At 35.1% G+C, this 22897-nt stretch overlaps 2 protein-coding genes across 2 annotated transcripts; both read left to right on the top strand.

Moving 5' to 3' along the window:
- The first annotated feature begins 670 nt into the window (after positions 1-670).
- LOC108993985 (MLP-like protein 34) lies at positions 671-6741 on the top strand. Its single transcript, XM_018969058.2, has 5 exons — positions 671-929; positions 1059-1078; positions 1180-1434; positions 5798-5990; positions 6240-6741. Exons 1-5 carry the CDS (start codon positions 743-745, stop codon positions 6503-6505), a joined length of 921 nt encoding a protein of 306 aa, XP_018824603.2. The 5' UTR covers positions 671-742; the 3' UTR covers positions 6506-6741.
- Positions 6742-21452: 14711 nt separating this feature from the next.
- On the top strand, positions 21453-22656 carry LOC108993986 (MLP-like protein 28). The gene is made up of 2 exons (XM_018969059.1): positions 21453-21729; positions 22173-22656. The coding sequence occupies exons 1-2, from the start codon at positions 21543-21545 to the stop codon at positions 22436-22438; spliced, it is 453 nt and encodes a 150-aa protein (XP_018824604.1). The 5' UTR covers positions 21453-21542; the 3' UTR covers positions 22439-22656.
- The last annotated feature ends 241 nt before the right edge of the window (positions 22657-22897 follow it).

Genomic DNA, 22897 nt, shown 5'->3' with positions numbered 1-22897 from the left:
TATATATATATATATATATATATATATTTAATCTGCTTAACAAGGAAAGTATGGATATCTGACTAAGGAGGCGGATTTGATTGTAACCTCTCAAATAATGATTTACAATAATGTTTCTTGAGGTCTTTGTAGAACTCAACAACATAATTAATTTAATGAACCAAATAATTTTTCTAATTGGATTTTATCAATGGTGACATTAGAAAATTTATCAGCAAATTAAATGGATATATATAGATATAGACATAGAAAATAAATAATATTTACAGTCTTCGAGTATGTAAGCTAGTCTCACGCACTCTTGTTGAAAAAAATCTTAGGGTGTGCATTGGATTTGCACACCTAAAAACTATATCTAACATTATTCGACATGGAATATCAGTGCAAATTCTTTCTATATACAAATCACGAAATTACATATTTTTTTTTTCTTCTTTTTCTACATATTTTTACTTAATCCCACTACTGATACAACATATTATATGTCTAATCTTTATAATCAGTTACACCTAACCTAAACAAAGCTTTTCTCCTCGTTAGCATCCCCCATTTTGTAAAGCACGTGCCTAATAATTCCATCCCAATAATCACATGTAAAGTCAGTACGCTCTTCTAGTTCTATATATAGTGGGAAGCAAAGCCATCTCCATTCATCTTCCTTAATATTAGTTTTTTTTTTATCAGATTTATTAGTACTGAAAAGCTACATTGTTTCTGAGTGGTATCAGCTGTGTAGAAAAATATGGCTCTAAAGGGTAAGCTGGAGACTGAGATAGAAATAAAGTCAGCTGCTGATAAGTACTACAACATCTTCAGGAGCACTACCCACCATTTTCCCAAAGCAACTCCTAACATTATACAAGCAGTTGAGGTGCATGAAGGTGATTGGGAGACACATGGCTCTATCAAGTTCTGGAATTATACAATCGGTGAGGCCATGCATCAACCAAGTCTAGCAAGTTATCATAATATCCAAACTTTGGAGATGAGTTGTTTTGCTTTTTGTTCCGGAATGCGCATTTTGTATTGCTTGCAAAATTGTAATATCTTTTTCTCAGCGATGGACACCTTTAGGATCGTACTGGATTTTTCAAATTACTGTTAGACAAGTAATTGCATGTGTTTCATGTGAGATTGAATTTGATGTCCTTAATTGTTTGCATGCTTGTGAAACCGTAGAGGGAGGTTTTCAAAGAGAAGGTTGAATTTGATGATGCAAACAGGGCAGTAACTCTTGTGGGCATTGAAGGGGATGTCATGGACTATTTCAAGAGCTTTAAGGTCACCTTTCAGGCTACTCCAAAGGGTAATGGCAGCTTGGTCAAGTTGACTCTTGAATATGAGAAACTGAGAGAGGAAGTGCCTGCTCCAATTAAGTACCACAATATGATGGTTACCATGACTAAAGACATTGATGCATTCCTTGCCAAGGCATAATCATAAGGGTATATGCATTTTCTGGTGCTTGTTATGTCATTTAAGCATGACAACCAAAGCAGTACTAGTTTATGTATCTAAGCCAGGTTTGTTTTAAAAAATTATCCTGTGTTGTGAATGAAGAGTACAGTTGGTGCTGATCTTTACTATTTATGCCTTGGAATAAAACTTTGTAATCAGTTTTATATGTTATGTAAAAAAACAAATTGAATAAAGTTCGTATGTTTTATATTGATATATGATAGTCTGGGAATGCCTGTCTCAAAACCTGCCCTCTCTCTCTCTGTCCCCCCTTCACACCATTGTGAATACCCTATTTCCTTTTCTATTCTTTTTTTTTAAAATTTTTTTTCTCTACTAAGTTGGGACTAGCTATCGCGACCGATTGACTCTGAGCCAATCAATGAATTAATTCCCAAGCAAATCTACAAGATGAGCCGAGAATCGCCGCCATCCAACCTATGTGTGAGCCTTATGTGACTAAAACGCCGAGTGTGCATGGATTCCAAGCGCCACCGCGGTTTCACGACTCTACTGATCACACACGCGACATCGGTGAATTCCTTAACCTCGTATCTTCAAGTTGGGTCCCACGCCACCCCATTTTTGCTGGTTGTACAGCCTCCGTTTTCCTTTTCGTGTTGTTGAGGAGCGAGTTCTTCCGTCTCTAGCTATCTATATAATTACGTTCTTGATTTTCCTTAATGAGAACATGGAGGTTCATGTGTAATTGGTGTTCTCTTACGAAATGCACCAAAACAGCGAATTGCAATGTCTTTCTCTTAGGTGTGGTTTCAAGCTACAACCAATCAATTAACCCAACTGTTGAATCAAAGTAAACCGCATTTGGCGGTTTCCTCCGTAGCTTAACCAAAAAACATGAGCCTTAAACAATAGTTATTTTTGCCTTTTTGTTTTTATTTCACCTCGATCCTCTCCCTCCGAGAATTTTGTATGGAGCACACATTAAGAACCTTCAATGAACTAAACCTCATTGTTAAAGAAGGCTTAGTGAAAGAACGCTTGATCAACTCAAGAGTTAGGAACTTTATGAATGACTATAGCACTATTACAAGTTGCATATTCAAAAAACAAAATTATTTCTATAGAATCAGCAGATGAACTTTATATAGTTGATTAATGCCACACTTGATCCTATTGTTCCACCATAAAAGTGTTAATTTCTACATATCTTTTCGACAAATCCTAGAGTTTTTTAAACCAAAATTTATGTACTTTCACAAACATATCATGCTATTAACATTTTTCCGTTTGAATATTTAAACCATGACTGTAATTTCAAAATGTGGTATTTTATTTGCAAGCAGAAGTATTCCTTGTTCATTTAGGCTCGTTCATTTTTACAAAAATTTTCATTTCATTTCATTTCATTTAATATAATTATTACAATTTTTTTAAATTTTTACACAAAATATAATAAATAATTTGACATTTTTAAATTTTAAAATAAAAATAATATTACAAAAATATATTATAATAATATGTTTGTAAGGTTCCAATGGGGCTCCAATTACATCATTAACTAGTCTTTTTAGAGTATACGTCATGTGGTTTGGGCCTTCCATTGAAGCGTTACAGTTTTACTAATAACTGATTCACTATAACTAAATTACTATAACTATATATTGTATTAGTATCACTATATCACTATAATATATATATATATATATATATATATATATTTATATATACTATATGTAGTAGTAACACTATAATAGTATAATATAGATAGAAGCCACTATTAGGTACATCTATTTTGCACACATGATGTTGCATCATTTAGATCACACATCTCCCAAAGTGAGTGTTGGGAACAATCAACTAGAAGCAACCACGCAGTGAGTGCAAAGTGTGCACTGCTATAGTGGCTTCTCTCTTGCAAAAAAGAGTATAACTGGATCACAAAAGGGGAGAAAATGGTTGGTTCGGGTTTCTTCCTATTTATGTTCTCTTTTCATTAAAAACAAACTCAAGATCCGTAAGAATCTTTCCATTGTTTTGTGGAAATGCGTAAGAGCATTAATGGTTTAAAGGTGAGATTTCAATGTTACGACATTGATCACTTGGGATTTTGGATGAAAACTTGGATTTGTGTAAGATACTAGGGCACGCGTTTGGCTTTGAAAAAAAGTTACACGCTGGCAGATGGTGTGAAGTGTGCGGTCTTGATCCGACTTGAGAGTACGTACGTAGATTTTCTCGTCTGTTAATTACCACATGATTTAGCTTGCTAACATAAACACTAACACGTAAACATAGTTTGATGTTACTTATACGATTTCATTTGGTTATATATATATATATATATATATATATATATATATTAATATATATATATTGTTTGCTTTTGTTTCAGACACGATCGAGTGCAAGATTTGGTGATGACTTTGGAAGAAAATCATGACAATTAATGCTTTAGCGAAAGGGAGAGGTGAATTATTGCCAAATCTTAATATATATTTATCAATTAAGATATTATAATATGCATTTACTATAGTATTATCAAATAATGCCAAGTAATAGTTCCTAAAATATGAAATCAAAATCTAACTAGGATTTGCCAGATCCTAATGAAGTCGACAACGATGGAGAGATGAGAGGATTCCAACCCAGATTTTTAAATCCTATTTATTATAATATTTGCCGTGATCATTTGGTTATAACTTCGATAATAGAAAATAAAAACATACATGGCAATATCTCAAGCTAGCACAAGGATAAGTAACACTTTTGTAAGTTAAAAATCTAAAAAAAAAAAAAAAAATACAGAGCAAGAAATTAAAAAGCATAAACTATAAATTAGCCAAATAAAAATTACAAAAGATCCAAAAACAAACGAAATGAAATGAAAAAAGAAAAAAAAAATTCAGAAAATCATAAATAAAAATCTTAAAAAAAGCTAAGAATTTAAAAACATAAGCTAGGTTGATAAGAAGATGAAAAATATTTAACAAAAAATTTTAAAAAAAATCCAATTGAACGGATCATATATATAATATCCCTCATGATCAAGTGCATGCATGCCAAGAACGAGAGGGGCTAACCGACCCACCTAGCAAGCTGGGGATCTATATATACATGCAATTTTCCACCTCGAATAGGGCTTGGCTATCCCCAATATCCCATTCAGGTCAAATAGCGATGGGGTGGAGGCTGTCCCACCCATTCATGTTATCCAACCCACGTAAGATCCCTTAGGTCTCAGCCACCTTCTAAGGGATCTTACGTGGGTTGGATAACATGAATGGGTGGGACAGCCTCCACCCCATCGCTATTTGACCTGAATGGGATGGTGATAGCTGAGCCCTATTCGAGGTGGAAAATTGCATGTATATATAGATCCCCAGCTTGCTGCCCTCGATCGATGCTCACACCTGATCTTCCCCCATACTTATCTATTTGATCAAAATCTATATTTCCTAACCAAAATAGAAGACAATAATAAAAGACAACTGCATATTTGAGCTGTCTCGTACGTAAAAGAGACCTTTTCCATCAACTTAATTTCTTATTTCATGCGCATTTAAAAAGTATAGGTTAGGTTAGGTAATGTAAGAGTGTGTGTGTATATATATATATAATATATATATATATATATAATATATATATATATATTTAATCTGCTTAACAAGGAAAATATGGATATCTGACTAAGGAGGCGGATTTGATTGTAACCTCTCAAATAGTGATTTACAATAATGTTTCTTGAGGTCTTTGTAGAACTCAACAACATAATTAATTTAATGAACCAAATAATTTTTCTAATTGGATTTTATCAATGGTGACATCAGAAAATTTATCAACAAATTAGATGGATATATATATAGATATAGACATAGAAAATAAATAATATTTACAGTCTTGGAGTATGTAAGCTAGTCTCGTGCACTCTTGTTGAAAAAAGTCTTAAGGTGTGCATTGGATTTGCACACCTAAAAACTGTATCTAACATTATTTGACATGGAATATCAGTTCAAATTCTTTCTATATACAAATCACGAAATTACATATTTTTCCCTCTCTTTTTTTTCTTCTTCTTTTTCTACATATTTTTACTTAATCCCACTACTGATACAACATATTATATGTCTAATCTTTATAATCAGTTACACCTAACCTAAACAAAGCTTTTCTCCTCGTTAGCATCCCCCATTTTGTAAAGCACGTGCCTAATAATTCCATCCCAATAATCACATGTAAAGTCAGTACGCTCTTCTAGTTCTATATATAGTGGGAAGCAAAGCCATCTCCATTCATCTTCCTTAATATTAGTTTTTTTTTTATCAGATTTATTAGTACTGAAAAGCTACATTGTTTCTGAGTGGTATCAGCTGTGTAGAAAAATATGGCTCTAAAGGGTAAGCTGGAGACTGAGATAGAAATAAAGTCAGCTGCTGATAAGTACTACAACATCTTCAGGAGCACTACCCACCATTTTCCCAAAGCAACTCCTAACATTATACAAGCAGTTGAGGTGCATGAAGGTGATTGGGAGACACATGGCTCTATCAAGTTCTGGAATTATACAATCGGTAAGGCCATGCATCAACCAAGTCTAGCAAGTTATCATAATTTCCAAACTTGGAGATGAGTTGTTTTGCTTTTTGTTCCGGAATGCGCATTTTGTATTGCTTGCAAAATTGTAATATGTTTTTCTCAGCGATGGACACCTTTAGGATCGTACTGGATTTTTCAAATTACTGTTAGACAAGTAATTGCATGTGTTTCATGTGAGATTGAATTTGATGTCCTTAATTGTTTGCATGCTTGTGAAACCATAGAGGGGAATGCTGAGGTTTTCAAAGAGAAGGTTGAATTTGATGATGCAAATAGGGCAGTAACTCTTGTGGGCATTGAAGGGGATGTCATGGACTATTTCAAGAGCTTTAAGGGCACCTATCAGGCTACTCCAAAGGGTAATGGCAGCTTGGTCAAATTGACTCTTGAATATGAGAAACTGAGAGAGGAAGTGCCTGCTCCAATTAAGTACCACAATATGATGGTTACCATGACTAAAGACATTGATGCATTCCTTGCCAAGGCATAATCAAAAGGGTATATGCATTTTCTGGTGCTTGTTATGTCATTTAAGCATGACAACCAAAGCAGTACTAGCTTATGTATCTAAGCCAGGTTTGTTTTAAAAAATTATCGTGTGTTGTGAATGAAGAGTACAGTTGGTGCTGATCTTTACTATTTATGCCTTGGAATAAAACTTTGTAATCAGTTTTATATGTTATGTTAAAAAAAAAAATTGAATAAAGTTCGTATGTTTTATATTGATATATGATAGTCTGGGAATGCCTGTCTCAAAACCTGCCCTTTCTCTCTCTCTCCCCCTTTCACACCATTGTGAATACCCTTTTTCCTTTTTTTTTTTTTTTAAAACTTTATTTCTCTACTAAGTTGGGACTAGCTATCGCGACCGATTGACTCTGAGCCAATCATGAATTACTTCCCAAGCAAATCTACAAGATGAGCCGAGAATCGCCGCCATCCAACCTATGTGTGAGCCTTATGTGACTAAAACGCCGAGTGTGCATGGACTCCAAGCGCCACCGCGGTTTCACGACTCTACTGATCACACACGCGACATCGGTGAATTCCTTAACCTCGTATCTTCAAGTTGGGTCCCACGCCACCCCATTTTTGCTGGTTGTACAGCCTCCGTTTTCCTTTTCGTGTTGTTGAGGAGCGAGTTCTTCCGTCTCTAGCTATCTATATAATTACGTTCTTGATTTTCCTTAATGAGAACATGGAGGTTCATGTGTAATTGGTGTTCTCTTACGAAATGCACCAAAACAGCGAATTGCAATGTCTTTCTCTTAGGTGTGGTTTCAAGCTACAACCAATCAAACCCAACTGTTGAATCAAAGTAAACCGCATTTGGCGGTTTCCTCCGTAGCTTAACCAAAAAACATGAGCCTTAAACAATAGTTATTTTTGCCTTTTTGTTTTTATTTCACCTCCTCTCCCTCCGAGAATTTTGTATGGAGCACACAACCCCCTCATAGCTAGTGATCTACCCCATATTCCAATGGAAGAATCATCATTGTTAAACTTTAAAGAATCAACGTCCTCAGGAGGTTGCTACCTTTGGAAAATAGGCTTGAGCTTTAACTAGAATAGATTGCAGATTAAGAACCTTCAATGAACTAAACCTCATTGTTAAAGAAGGCTTAGTGAAAGAACGCTTGATCAACTCAAGAGTTAGGAACTTTATGAATGACTATAGCACTATTACAAGTTGCATATTCAAAAAACAAAATTATTTCTATAGAATCAGCAGATGAACTATATATAGTTGATTAATGCCACACTTGATCCTATTGTTCCACCATAAAAATGTTAATTTCTACATATCTTTTTCGACAAATCCTAGAGTTTTTTAAACCAAAATTTATGTGCTTTCACAAACATATCATGCTATTAACATTTTTCCATTTGAATATTTAAAGCATGACTGTAATTTCAAAATGTGGTATTTTATTTGCAAGCAGAAGTATTCCAGCTTGTTCATTTAGGCTCGTTTATTTTTACATAAATTTTCATTTCATTTCATCTAATATAATTATTACAATTTTTTTAAATTTTTACACAAAATATAATAAATAATTTGACATTTTTAAATTTTAAAATAAAAATAATATTACAAAAATATATTATAATAATATTTTATTTAATTTTTATTTTTATCTTAATTAATCTAATTTTATCTCATCTGATTATAAAAATAAACTATCCTCAGTCTACATATTGTATATGGTGAACTATATCGCAAAAAGGCTTCTCTCAAATGAATTTCATACCTCTTGATTTGCTAAAGGCGTACGTTCTCCGTACTAGCTAGAATGTAGAAGAATCCCAAGGAATTTTCTTTACAACCACTGATAACATTTAGACATGTAAAAACTCTGGAGGTGCACTAGTAATAAGTAGTCACTATAACTTTAACTAATATTAATATAGTTATACTAAATTACTATAACATATATTAATATAGTTATATACCAAATCACTATAATTAATATTAATATATAGTTATACTAATACTAATACTATTATATAGTTATTGTGATACCCCATATGATATGGATAAGAATTAGTGGTGTATGAGTTTTCTGCACATTGCTTGAGAATGAGAAGTTTTTATTTTTTATAAGGTTCCAATGGAGCTCCAATTATATTATTAACTAGTCATTTTAGAGTATACGCTATGTAGTTTGGGCCTTCCATTGAAGCGTTACAGTTATACTAATAACTGATTCACTATAACTAAATTATTATAACTATATATAGTATTAGTATCACTATATCACTATAATATATATATATATATATACTATATGTAGTAGTAACACTATAATAGTATAATATATAGTATTAGTATATATTAATATATTATAAGAGTTATAGCATAATATATGTATAATAGTATAGTTAACTTAATACGTTAGTGTTAATATCACTATAACTATATATAGTATTAATATTACTATTACTATTAGTATTGGTATAGTCTATAGTTATTTGGTATTATAATATATATTAATTTTGGTAAATACATTTATATTAGATAAATTTTTGTAAAATACATAAGTTGCATTTTGTTAAAACTTGAAAACTAGACCGAACTGGTAAAACCGGAGGTACTGGTTTAGGAGGGTAACTGGTGAGTAATCGGTTTTCGAAAATGTAAAACTAGTGCATACCTGTTCTGTCCTAAATTTTGTCTAAAATCAGACCAAACTGGACCCGTTAAACCCCTACTCACATATACACATAGCCCAAAGTTCTAAATGACGATGAATATTCTTTTGACATTCTGATATTTTTAGATCATATTGTCTATATTTAGTAATTCTCAGTGAGAGGAGTTATGAGGATGAATGGAAAGTCCATCCTCATATTGTCTATATTGGGCTTGACAGAGAAACTAAAGCCCACCTTGGCCCGAGTTGCGCTTCTCCAATGCATCTAAGAAACATCAACACAACCGGCCCATGAGCTGTACAAGTCCCACCAGCCCATGAGCCCCTAAGCCAGTAGGCTCGTGTCGACTTGGACAGACAAAACCACCAACTCTGACACTCTTCTGCAGGAACACCTTGCATTTAAGGATCGTATCCGGCAAATAGACGGGAATTGTGGACAATACCCCTGCTTATGATGGAGTGCACAGGAAGTGATCGCTTCATCCACTTGCTATCAAAGCACTACCTAGGATACCATGCCGCAAAAGACTACGACCTAGCACTTGTGCTCGAGACACTAACCCCTAACACAGGGTACAAGTTGTCCCCCCTGATATCCAATATAAAACCGAATACCAGGTAACAATGGGCTCTCTCGGATTTTAGAAGAAAATATACTAAGGAATAAATACTAACTTTGGCAATGGAGGTTCCCCAAAATAACCCTAAGCCCACCATTTCATCTGTATTGCAGGTGATTGAACCCAGTACTCGGTGTGCGAAACATGTCATCAACAGATAGTTTTTGAGTTTTTTTTTTAATTTATGAATGCTTGGCTAGTATTGTGTTATTATTGTGGTCCCTCATACTAATTAATATATTGATTGGTTGGAATATGTTCTCATTTGTGAATTTGAATTTTATTGTTCAAATACAATGCTTCTTGCCCTCTTTTATATACAGTGTCTTAAATTCCAGTTGTTTACCATCTCCTCAAATAGGCATTCCGATATCTTCTGGAGATGAAACTAGTTTACTCAATTTGCATTTATAATTTCAAATGCATACAAATATTTTCTTTTGTGGTTACATTCTATTCCATAGGACCATAGATTTGTTCCTCCTAGTCGATTGGGTCAAAAGTCACAACTTTCATCTTTCAACTGAATGTGATAGGTTGAAACTCGCCAGTTTTGTTAGTTTTTGGCCCAAAAGAATGGGTTGGGCTCTTGGGAAATGTTTCCTTTATATATAGCACATACTTTTACTTTTGTTGTATATAAGAGAAATGATAGTTGCAGTCGTGAGTATGTAAGGGTCGCGCAATCATTTTGAAAAAATGAATAAATACAAGACTCATGTGAAAAAAAAATTAATTTCTTAATAGAAGATCTCACTCTTTTTCAAAACGACTTCACGGCGCTTACATATTCCACAACTATATGTAATATTACTCATATTTTTGGGTCGGGTTAGAATTCCTAGTCTTCTGCTTTTCACCCTGATGAAAAAAATTGAAATTGATCATTTTTTTCCACTAAACTTTCCAATAGGTCATAATTTTAAAAATATCGGATCAGGTCCTAAGAAAAGTTGGTGTGGGGTTTCGAACAAGTCTGAAACCCCTAAGTACTTACTATGTGTTAATGCGTGATTTAAGTTGCTAATTGACATTAACATATATAAACTCTAATACATATTATGATGTTACTACACTTACTAATGATTTCAATTTTTATACATTAATCATTATTTAATTGCTTTTGTTTGTAATTTTTTTAGACATGAGTGCAAGAGTAGTTGATAACTTTCAAATAAAAAGACAAATGTTTTAGGGAAATGGAGACATATATTTTAATTATGTCCAAATCTTACCATATAGATTAAAATATTTTTGTTCTTATATGGTAGTATCAGATAAGGCTAGGCAGTAGGTCCTCAAATATGAAATCAAAATCCAACTATGATTTGGCAAATCCAACCTTGATTTCTTTCTCTTATTAAAATTCACTTATTTTTATCATATTCTTTTATTTAAGTACTAACATTATTTTTTAAAATTACTAATGTGACTTTGTTAGAAACGTGATAATCCTGAAAATTTCTCCATCATTCATGTCGATGTTGCTACTCTCACTGATGAGCACATTGAGTAAATTGATCATGTCGCTAAAGATAATTATGTAAATGAGGTCATTTTCTGTGAATAAATTATGCAACATGTGAATAGATATTTTGTTTGATTCCTCATTTCTTCTAATATATTATTTATTGTGTGTTATCTTTGTAATTGTAGGAAAAAATGATTGAGATGCAGTCAGCCTCTGATAAATCATCTCCTAGTGACATGGACAGATTCACGCAAGTGCTCGGGTGCAGGTCTGACTTGGTAAGAGGTTTGAGATGTTATTTCAAGCGTGACTGTTCATCCTCCACGACCTTGACTTCGGAAGTTAATAATCTTACCAAAGACTTAGATGCAGCATGCCAAGAAATTGAGCAAATGAAGTCGAAACAGAAGGAGTTGGAGACTCTCTTATTATGATAGTATGATTTAGAGACATGTTTGCAGGAGTGACAAAGAGACCAAGAGGAGAGAATACGCATTGAACTTTAAGAGCAAGTACAGAGGGAGATGCTGGTCCATATGAAACATGTTATGTCACTGCAGCAGGATCGCGGTAGGTGAGAAAAGAAGAAGAAATGAATATATTATCATCATTATTAGAAATTTTTATTGTCTAATTTTACAACTCTATAAGACATTATTAGTTGTTATATTTATGGTGTAATATGATACGATTTGTATGCTTTTTAATTTTATAAAATTAGTATTTCTGATCAGTACGTTCGAATGTAAAGAAGAAACGTTCGAACATGGCTTCACATTCAAACCAACGTTCAAACATAATACCACCGAATTCCAACAAAACGTTCGAACGTAAGTCATTCCGTTCGAACATTTCCACCCACAAACACTCTAAACGTTCAAATGATTATAATAGATATGTTCTAACAACAACCCAACATCCGAACGTTAAACATTTTACGTTCGAACGCTTTGCCATTAACATCTGAATGCTACATTCAAACGCCTCCGAACAAACGTGTGAACGTTGTTACAATCGAACGTAAATATTAATCGTGCGAAAGCAAAAGCAACGAAAGTCTAGTTTTTTAATGTTCGAACGTTGGTTTTTACTTGCAAACATTACTTTCTGTGATAGATTTTAATTGTCACAAAAAAACTTTACGTTCGAACGTTACATCTCACGGAACACTTACAACCGTTACAAAAAAAACTTTTTGTGACCATTGAACAGTAAACCGTCACAAATTACTTTCTGTGACTCCTTTTAGGTGACAGTCTCAAGCCGTCACAAAAAAGTATTTGTGACGGTTTGGTTATTTGTTGTGACGGTTTCGTCTGTCACAAAAGCCAAAATTTGTTGTAGTGCCACTAGTTCCACAACTATTTTTAATTAAGCCTTCATTGTGAGTTTTAAAAAAATCTTCTTAGAACAGTGGGGTTTCGCATTTAGCTGATTGTCCTATCTTAAGATTATGAAATAAGATATCTTCAATCCCACTTATTATTGCATCTCATTGTTGTAGCGAAAAACCTTGGGCAAGCCTCTCTGAGGACTACCAACAAAAACCATATATCTACATGATAAGTCTTCTCTTGGACCATATATATAGCAGTCTATTGGTTAATAAAACAAGGTTTCTAGGCTACCTCGTTGGTCTCATCTTCTCCTCCCAATATTTTCCTTTTACATTTTTTGAACTATATATTAGTATTTACCATCTAGGTGTGAAGATTTTGGCATGATCCTTATAATAAAATCACTGCCTATAAAAAGATAGAAAAATGAATCTTCATTCATTATAGTTTATACTGCAGTGTGGTGAGTTGAGTCCGCCCTTCTGGAATGCTAATTTGAAACATTCTGTAGACTTGAGAGAGCAGGAAAATAAGGCCGTGGAAATGAACGGATAAAATTATCAGCTCAATTGATGTGAGAGATGCTCTCTTTTGATAAAAGCTGCAAACTTTGTACTAGGGCTGTGCAGAAAAGTCCTTAACCAGCACCGTCCGCACGACCCGACCCGACCCGACCGATAAAAGCAGGTTGAACTAACTTGCGGGTCAAACCCGCTAACTGTCGGTTTCGATCCGACTGACCTCCCCAAATCTCAAATCGTCTGCATCCGTCCCCAAATCGCAAACCCTCGCTGCCATCCCTCCCCACTTCCATTCGTCTTCCCTGTCGACTCCAACAACCAACAAGCACTGCCTCAAACAAAGGAAAAACAAGGTAGCCCTCGTCCACCAAGCCACCAGAAATTCATCACAACCAAAAGAAATACATCACGCGACCCAACTCATACCCATCGCGTCGATACGAAAATGGAAAGAGTGGAATAAATAATCGGTGGCAAGTTTGGAAGGAGAGGAGGCGAAGCGATTCTGGAGAAGGGAGAGGAAGTTACGGGCGTCAACGCTGGTGGTGGTATTCTCGAGGCGATCAAGCAAGGATCGGAGGATCGGAAGGCAGCGTAGGATCGCATCACCGGACTACTGGCCTGGAAACTTAAAAGTGCTTTCTTGCTTACCCATCAAACACACGCTCGCACACACGCTGGTGGTGAAGATGAGATGCGACGAAGTAATCTTCAGGGCTTGGAAAGTGGAAACGACTTTTAAGTTTTCAACTGGTAGACCGGTTGACCCGACTCAAATCGGGTCGGTGCTTTTCTTGTTGGTCTGGACACCGGGTCGGGTCGGGTCGGGGCAATAATCAGTGCAGGTTGGACGGTGTGCAGGCCTACTTTGTACGTACGTAGCTCTAATTTAATGATTTCCAAGGATAAGATTCTTCCATTTACATATGTCGGATAAAATTATTTCTTAAAAAAATTATAGGTAGATTTTGTCTGTTTTCGTCTATACCATTTCTTCTTCTTTATATAATTTATTTAAATTAGCAATAAATTAAAAATCGTCATATTCAAACAACTTCACAATCAGGTTATGAACAAAATAATAATAAAATATATAAAATTAAAAACTAACAATTTTTTCATGCTTTTATTGTTCAAACACTATGCTTCTTGCCCGGCCCACTTAATTAGTACTATACAATGTCTCCTAAATTCCAGTTATTTACAATCTCCTCAAGTAGGCATTTTGATATGTCCTTGAGATAAGTACTTTGTTTTTTATTCAATGTGCTTAAATATGTTGGAATGTGTACGTCAACCTTTGAAAGGATTGCTTTTAGGGAAAGAAAAATTAATTATAGAATTGGTTCAATCAAGCTAGAAATGTTGGGTTAATTAATGATGACAAAACATTATTAGGTGGTGTCGTAAAGTCTCCTCTTTAGGCTAGTCTCTCTTGGAGAGATAGAGGGGGGTATCGTAGAGTCGCTATATATCTATGTGGTGGTTTCGCTAAAGTGGCCGGATAGGTGAAGCATCGAAAGATTTAGTGTTTCAATAGTGGGTAATGGAAAAGTTGGAGGAGATGTGAGGTAAATCTCACTTAGAGGAGGATGCTGCAAAATAGCTATTGAAAGTGAGGATTTGGAGGAAATTCACAGAAAAGGACAGCTTTGTTTGATTGAGAGAGTATGTATCGAAAGATCAATAGGAAAATCAATACTAGAATCCACTATGGAAAATGTGTGGAGATTGAGTAAACCAGCAATGTTCCAGGAAGTAGGACCAAATGTTTTTATTTTTACCTTTGCTAATCATGTAAATAAACAAAGAGTTCATTTAACCAAGGAAAATGAATTTTGATCATGATTCTTTGTGGCTTCAACTTCACAATTTACCATTAGCAAGAATGAACCGACTCTGTGGGAAAAAAATAGGCAATTTGATTGACAGTGTTGAAGAAGTGGATGTGGATGATGATGATGTGGGGTGGGGCAATTTCTTACGAGTTAAGGTCTATTTAGATCTTACAAAACCAATTGCTCGTGGAAGAACCGTAACAATCAATGGCTCAAAGATATGGGTACCAGTTAAGTATGATTCATGCCCCCTAGGGTGCAAACAAAAGGAAAAACAAACGATAATGCTGGCACAATTCAGTCCGTGGTTACTAGCAGAGACTAGTGGAAGGCACCATAGTGAGCTTTTCCATAGACGGGGACTTCGTGGAAGCCAAGTGGAAGAAGAAAATGGGCTGAAGGAGAGTTACCAGAATAATGGTGACCATGGCGGCTGGAGAACGACTGATCAACATCCGATGAGAGATCCAAATTTGGAAACATCTCACTGTTATGGTAAGAAAAAGGAAACATGCGAAAATTGTGTAACTGGAAAACCAACCATATATAGAAAGTGCGCTGATGGAGGAGGTGTAAGAAGATAGCCGTAAAAGAAGGGATAGTGATACACAGAAGGATGAAAATCAAGAGAAGTTGGGGGAGAAAATATGGGAGAGGACTGCCATGAAGGAAATTCAAACTGATGGGGCGTGGGAGGATTTCTATTCCACTGAGTTAATGTCATGCATTGGGCTTGAGCTTCTTATTGCCCCTACTAATAGTGAGCCTCTTCTTCAAGCTGATACAAGATCGGTCCAAAAGCCTAATGGCGTTAAGGTGAGGACTTATCAAGAAAAGGAGCCTCAAATCCTCCAACGACCAAAGAATCACGAGAAGCATATGAGGTCTAGTGGTGGGTGGAAGAAGAGAGCTTGCACCTCAGGTACGATTACTAACCTACTATCATATGATGAGGATGAAACGATTTGCCCTATTATGGTTAATAATAAAAGTAGAAAAGGGGAGTGGGGTTACCCGTCTACAGTATCCCATTTACAGACTGTGGAACTCTGTGAGAAGGAAACTAAACAAGTATTATCGGTGGATGTTGGTACCTAGCCCCACCAGGCACAATGAAACTCTTAAGTTGGAATTCTCGTGGGCTTGGGAACCCACAAGGAATTTGAGCCCTTCATGATCTTGTCAAGAAGGAAGATCCGAATGTTATGCTTTTATTATAAATAAAATTGCTTGCGAGAAGGATGGATGGATTAAGATTTAGGTTGGGTTTTGAGTGTTGTTTGCTAGTGGATTGTGAAGTAAGGAGTGGAGGAATAACACTTCTATGGAAGAAAGATACTTTGTTATCTATTTTGAATTTTTCTAGATATCATATTCATGCAATTGTAAAAGGCGGTAAAATGATAGTAAAGAATGGTTACTTATAGGCATTTATGGAAATCCAAATTCTATTAAAAGATATGAGACTTGGAATTTGATTAGATCACTGAAAGGAAATAGAGAGCAGGCCTGGTTAGTGTTTGGTGACTTCAATGAAATATTGAGTAATCAAGAAAAAATGGGGGGATGGGCAAGGCCTAAAACCCAAATCAAAGGTTTCAGATCAGTTCTTGATGATCATGAATTGAATGATATGAGAAATACATGGATTATGTATACTTGGTGCAATAGAATAGGCAGTCAACATAGCATTAGTGAGAGATTAGATAGATTCTTATCTAATCTGGAATGGAAAAATATGTTCCAATTAGTGCAAGTTATACATGGGACATTAGCTTATTCTGATCACACTCCCATCATTTTACATGTTGATGTTGAAAGAAGTCAAGGAGGGGGTTAAAAAATTTTTAGATTTGAAGCAATCTTGGGTTAAGGCTACTAATTGCGAACAAGTTATTGTTGATGCATGGAATAGTGAAGTAAATAACAAAGATATGGATTCTATGATGAGGAAAATTTCAAAATTCAATGAGAAGTTGCAAGTCTGAAATAGGAAGACTTTTGGGATAGTACATAGAAAGATCATGCATGCCTGAACTAAACTTCAGCAATTACAACAAAGCGACCCAAGATGTCTAAGGATCAAAGAACATAAAGAAGCTCGAGTAAAGGTACAAACTTGGTTGGAAAGGGAAGAGATCATGTGAAGACAAAGATCTAAAGCTCTATGGCTCAAAGAAGGTGACCAAAATGTCTCATTTTTCCATAACAAAGCATCTTAAAGAAGGAAGAAGTACACAATAACTGGGGTGAAAGACAGTGAAGGGGCATGGCGGATTGAGGAGGGAAGAAACCAAATGATTCTGGAATATTTCAAAGATCTCTTTTCTACATCAGGTGATAGAGGGAACATGAATTTTCTAGAAGGACTCTCTAGAAAAATCACAATTGAGATGAATGAAGAACTCACAAAGATGTTCACTAAGGAGGAGGTGTGCACTGCTTTACATGAAATGAATCTTACGAAAGCACCTAGACCTAATGGCATGGCACCAATATTCTATAAAAAGTATTGGCTGGAAAGGATGTCAGCTCTACAGTGTTAAATGCTTTAAATTCTGGTATGTTTCCTGCTGCTCTTAATCATAATTTTATCACTCTCATTCCTAAGAAGAGAAAGCCTGAGGTAGTTGCTGATTTTAGACTTATCAGCCTTTGTAATGTGAGTTATAGATTGGTCTAAAAAATTCTAGCAAATAGGTTAAAGGTTGTTCTTCCTCATGTGATTTCTAGTTCACAGAGTGCTTTTGTGTCTGGCTGCCTCATTACTGGCAATATCCTGATTGCTCATGAACTTGTTCATTTCTGAGTCTGAAAAAGAATGGGAAAGTGGGGTACATGTCTCTATCATATGCTTTACTTATATCTAGTTTAAGGAATAACATTTCTGCCCCTTGTTGTTTTAAGGGGGAAGAGAAATTCTGATAAAGGTAGTAGCTATGTCTGTCCGGACCGACATATACTATGAGTTGCTTCAAACTTCTTGGGACTTTATGTGATGATTTGGGAAAGATGATGGCTAGATTCTGGTGGGGGTAGAAAGAGAAGGAGAATAAAATATATTGGGTAAGCTGGAAGACAATGTGTGAATCAAAAATTGATGGTGAAATGGATTTCAAATATCTCAAGACTTTCAATAGATCATTGTTGGCTAAGAAGGATTGGAGAATTATGATTGTTAATTCTACTTTGATGCATGAAGTTTTCAAAGCAAAGTATTTTCCTCATACAAATTTCTTTGAAGCTAAGTTTGGCAAGTCACCTTCCTATGCTTGGAGAGGAATCAGGGAAACTAGGAAAGTATTGAAAAAAGGTTGTAGATGGAGAGTGGGGAATGAAAAGAATATCAAAGTCTGGAAGGACTACTCGATTCTAAGTCATAAACCTGCGCATCAAAGTTTGGTTGAGACAGGAGCCTGGGCTAGTGAGGAAACAATGGACAGTCTCATTAATAGTATTTGTAATTGGTGGGATCTTGAGAAAATAGAAGATATTCTCCGACCTAGAGTTGCAGTAGATGTGTTAAACATTATCCTCACACCTGATAATCATGAAGATAAACTAATCTGGGAGAAAGAGAAAGATGGTAATTATAGTACGAAAAGTACCTACAAATTACTCTGTGAAATGAACATAGGTACTCAGAAGGGGTAGAGCTCAAGGGCCGTAAGTCAGAAATGGATGTGGAAGGAAATATGGAAGCTAAAAGTCCCAAATAAAAGAAAAGTATTTGCTTGGAGAGCTTGTAAAAATGGTTTACCAACACTGCAAAATTTGAAAAGGATAAATGTCCTAAATGATGAGGTTTGCACATTCTGTGGAGTTGAAGTGGAGGATTTGGTTCATGCTCTCTTCTACTGCCCCTCCATTGTAGAGAGTTGGAGTCAACATTTCCATATTCTTAAACCACATAGTAGAGCAAAAATGTTTGCTGATCTAGCTAGATGTGCCTAAGATAAAGGAAATAAGGCAGGTCTAGAAAAGTCTTTTCTTATTGCTTGGGGGATGTGGTATAGAAGGAACCACAAGATACATGAGGAGAAGGTGCTAAAGCCTGAGCAAATTGTTGTGCATGCTTTGTCTATGCAAAAAGAGTTCAAAGAAGTCAGAGGTAAACCAAAAAAGCTGAATCAGATACATTGTTTTTGGTCTCCTCCTCATCTGGGTGCATTGAAACTCAATCTAGATGGAGCTATTTTTCATGATTAGCATAGTGCAGGAGTAGGGATGGTCCTTCGAGACGAAAAACGAGATGTTATCATGGCTGCAAGTAGAAAAGAACATGAAGTGAATGACCCTATTGAGATTGAATTACTGGCTCTTTTCCGAGGATTAAAATTTTGTGTGCATATGGGAATCAATGAACTTATCCTAAAAAGTGACTCATTGTTAATAGTCCAAGCACTCCAAGTTGGTAAAGAATCATCATCTCTGCTGGGCAACCTGTTAATGGAGACAATCGAGTTGATGAAGCTTATTTAGAATTACAAACTTCAATATATAGGGAGGCTGGGAAATGTAGTTGCTCATAGACTTACTCGACATGCTCGGCATGTAAATGATATTTTAATTTGGGGGATTCAGTCCCAGATTTCATATTGCCAGTTATTTGGACCGACAAACATTTGTAATCTCTTTGTTGATGAATGAAGGTGTTTAGATATTAAAAAAAAAATAATAATGATGATAAAAATAAAAAGGGAAGGTTTTATTTTGCTTTCTCAAAGTAGACTCAAACCATTGTTCTTTTCTTTTTCTTTTTTCTCAATTTCCACTTTACACTCATTTTTGTCTATTTAAATATGATGATGGGATTCTAATTTTCAACTGAAATCTTTAATGCTCTTGTTGCAAAGGTTAGAATTAGGTAACTATCCTAAAACCAGAATAAAAGTTAAATAAAATAACATATAAATATTTTCTTTCTTGGCCAATTAGGTTTCGTCTTCACTCACTATCTCTAGACGTATTTTAATCACTTCCATCATTTTCTTTCCCGATTGAGATTCTTTCTTAGATTGGGTCAAAAATCACCTGGAAGGTGAAGATGGTGACTATCAAAAGCTAGCTTTTTAAACTGGCCGGGGTTTTGATCGACTGGGCGGAATGTGATGGGTAACTGCATGTGATACGTTTTTCTCTTTTTTCTTTTCCTTTAAGCTTTTCTTTATTTTGATTTAATTTTTGTCCGATTTGGTCAGAATTCCCCAGCCGTTCACTCGGAAGTGAATGGAAATTGATAATTTCTTTGTATTAATCTAATTTGTGTAGGGAATATTTGGATAATAAATTATATATGTGCAAATGCTTCGTAAACTAGAAAATATGTAAAATAACATGCAATAACAAATTAAAAAGAGAGAACTCGGTATTAAAACACATTGTGATGAACACTTTCTTTAGAATAGATTCTTTTGTTTGTATTTATTTTAGACACGGGTGCAAGAGTTGGCGATGACTTTTAAAGAAAAAGACAAATGTTTTAGCAAAAGGGAGACATATATATTAATTATTTCCAAATGTTACCATATATATATATATAGATCATTAAAATATATTTTTTCTTATACAGTAGTATCAGATAAGGCCAGGCATATGAAATCAAAATCGAACTATGATTTGGCAGATCCAACCTTGATTTCTTTCTCATATTTTATAATTGACGTGTGAATCTGCCATGAGCTGCATGCTGATTACTTCGATCAATAGTAGTATGGTTCAAGACGCAGACAATAATTAATGAAATAGAAGTATATTATTATTTTTTGATGTTATTTATTTATTAATGTAATCAAGATCTAAGGGTATCTACTCAGTTTTCTATCACAAGAGGGTAGATATATAGTAAGGTGGGCTCTTTCCACCACTAACAACGGCAAACTACGATTTTAGAGGGTGGAGGGAACTGGAAGGTACTGCAATAGGCTCAACCATTGATCTAAATGTCTTAGAACTGTCGGATACTAATTTGATTAAACTTTTAACCATTAAGATTATAGCACTCCACTATACCTCTATATTTGACATCTTTGGCGGTCCATTATATTGACACTGACTCGATGATAGCTCTTTCTCTTTTGGCTACTCGATGTATCAATCAATATGACTGTTTGATATATATTAATTTGGTTAAGCCTTTAATTGTTAAGATCATAACAAGAGCCTGCACATCGCCAGTTGTCGTGATCCAATCTAATATTAGGGGTGCTTGCTGCTTAGACCAATTAACCTTATGGGCGGTTGGGTGATCTCAAGCAACTCTCAAGGGCAATCCTCTCATGGATCATGCCTCGTCGAGGGTATTTGATGCCATGGCCTGGGACCTCTTCCTCCACCCACCTCAATTGTTTTCCTTTTTTAAATGATGCTTCTCTAAAATAATGTAATGCTAAAAAAAAAAAAAGGTGCTGGATAACTTCATCCAAATAATCACATAATTAATTGGCCACCATACTTTTCTATATATATTCAGCAGGAAGCAAAGTCGTCTCCATTCATCTTACGTATTTAGTTTTTATCAGATTTATTGGAACCGAGTTGCTACATTGTTTCTGAGTGGACGTTTTAGCTGTGTAGGAAAATATGGCTCTAAAGGGTAAGATAGAGGCTGAAATAGAAATAAAGGCAGCCGCTGATAAGTACTACAACATCTTCAAGACCACTGCCCACCACGTTCCCACAGCCACTCCTGACATTGTTCAGGGAGTTGAGGTGCATGAAGGTGATTGGACGACACATGGCTCTATCAAGGTCTGGAAATATACAGTGGGTAAGGCTGCCAACTTGATCCTCTAGTTACTTAATTTTTCCAAACTTTAGATATGAGTTGTTTTGACGTGGTTAAATATACATGCATGCATGGTGCTCCTCTTCGCTTCCATTTTCACCTGTAATACTCACAGTTTACGTCATTATACAAGAAATTATTTGTTATGAGCCTGGAAAATACATGTTTTAATGATAAACTAGGCCTAGCTAGCTGTTATATAACATTATTTTCTTGAGAAATGTTCTGGATTGCACACAATTGTTTGGTTAGTATCGTCCTAGATGTTTTAAATTATTGTTAAGACAGTTGAGTTTGCTTGGTGTCCTTGCACACACACACACACGCGCGCACACACACACACACACACATATATATATATATATATATATATATTCTTGGGAAACTGAATTTGATGTCCCTGTTTTTTCTTGCGAAAACCACAGAGGGGAATGCTGAGGTTTTCAAGGAGAAGGTTGAATTAGATGATGCAAACAGGGCAGTAACTCTTGTGGGTATTGAAGGAGATCCCATGAAGTATTACAAGAGCATTAAGGCCACTTATCAGGTTACTCCAAAGGGTAATGGCAGCTTGGCGAAAGTGTCTCTTGAATATGAGAAATTGAGAGAGGAAGTGCCTGCTCCAATTAAGTACCTCAATATGATGGTTAATATCACTAAAGACATTGATGCCCACCTTGCCAAGGCTTAATTAGAACCAGATCGAGCATGCAGTAGTACTGTAAGAAAAACTTGTTGGTTTGTGTAAGGAATAAGTTGGAGTGGTCTTCTTATTGTGTGTTATGATGAAGACTACCCACATCATGAGGTGGTGCTCTTTACTTTTTAATCATGTCTTTGAATAAAACTCTGTATTATATGGTGCGTCCAAAAATATGAATGAAATCCTTCTTTTGATTTACATGTTCACCCTAAGCACATTAATCTTTCTTCCTCGCCCAAACTTAAAAGGAATTGTTGAGATTTTCGACAAAAGAAAGAGAAATTATATTTATAATTGTGCAATTGTCGTATAATTATTTTGAAAAAAAAAAAGTGAATAAAATATAAGACTCACATAAAAAAATTAATTTTTTAATAATAAATTCTATTTTTTTTCAAAACGATTATGCGCTTCACAATTATATGTACAATTATAATACTCCAAAGA

Source organism: Juglans regia, chromosome 13, assembly GCF_001411555.2.
Source record: "Juglans regia cultivar Chandler chromosome 13, Walnut 2.0, whole genome shotgun sequence".
In the NCBI taxonomy this organism is placed as follows: Eukaryota; Viridiplantae; Streptophyta; class Magnoliopsida; order Fagales; family Juglandaceae; genus Juglans; species Juglans regia.
This window is presented reverse-complemented; position numbering and strand designations above follow the sequence as displayed.

Bases quoted from the DNA above. Each gene is read 5' to 3' on its own strand.
- LOC108993986 (XM_018969059.1), top strand. From the start codon at position 21,543: ATGGCTCTAAAGGGTAAGATAGAGGCTGAAATAGAAATAAAGGCAGCC. The intron at 21,730-22,172 runs GTAAGGCTGCCA...CGAAAACCACAG, and splicing joins GGTCTGGAAATATACAGTGG to AGGGGAATGCTGAGGTTTTC.
- LOC108993985 (XM_018969058.2), top strand. From the start codon at position 743: ATGGCTCTAAAGGGTAAGCTGGAGACTGAGATAGAAATAAAGTCAGCT. The intron at 930-1,058 runs GTGAGGCCATGC...TCTTTTTCTCAG, and splicing joins GTTCTGGAATTATACAATCG to CGATGGACACCTTTAGGATC. The intron at 5,991-6,239 runs GTAAGGCCATGC...GTGAAACCATAG, and splicing joins GTTCTGGAATTATACAATCG to AGGGGAATGCTGAGGTTTTC.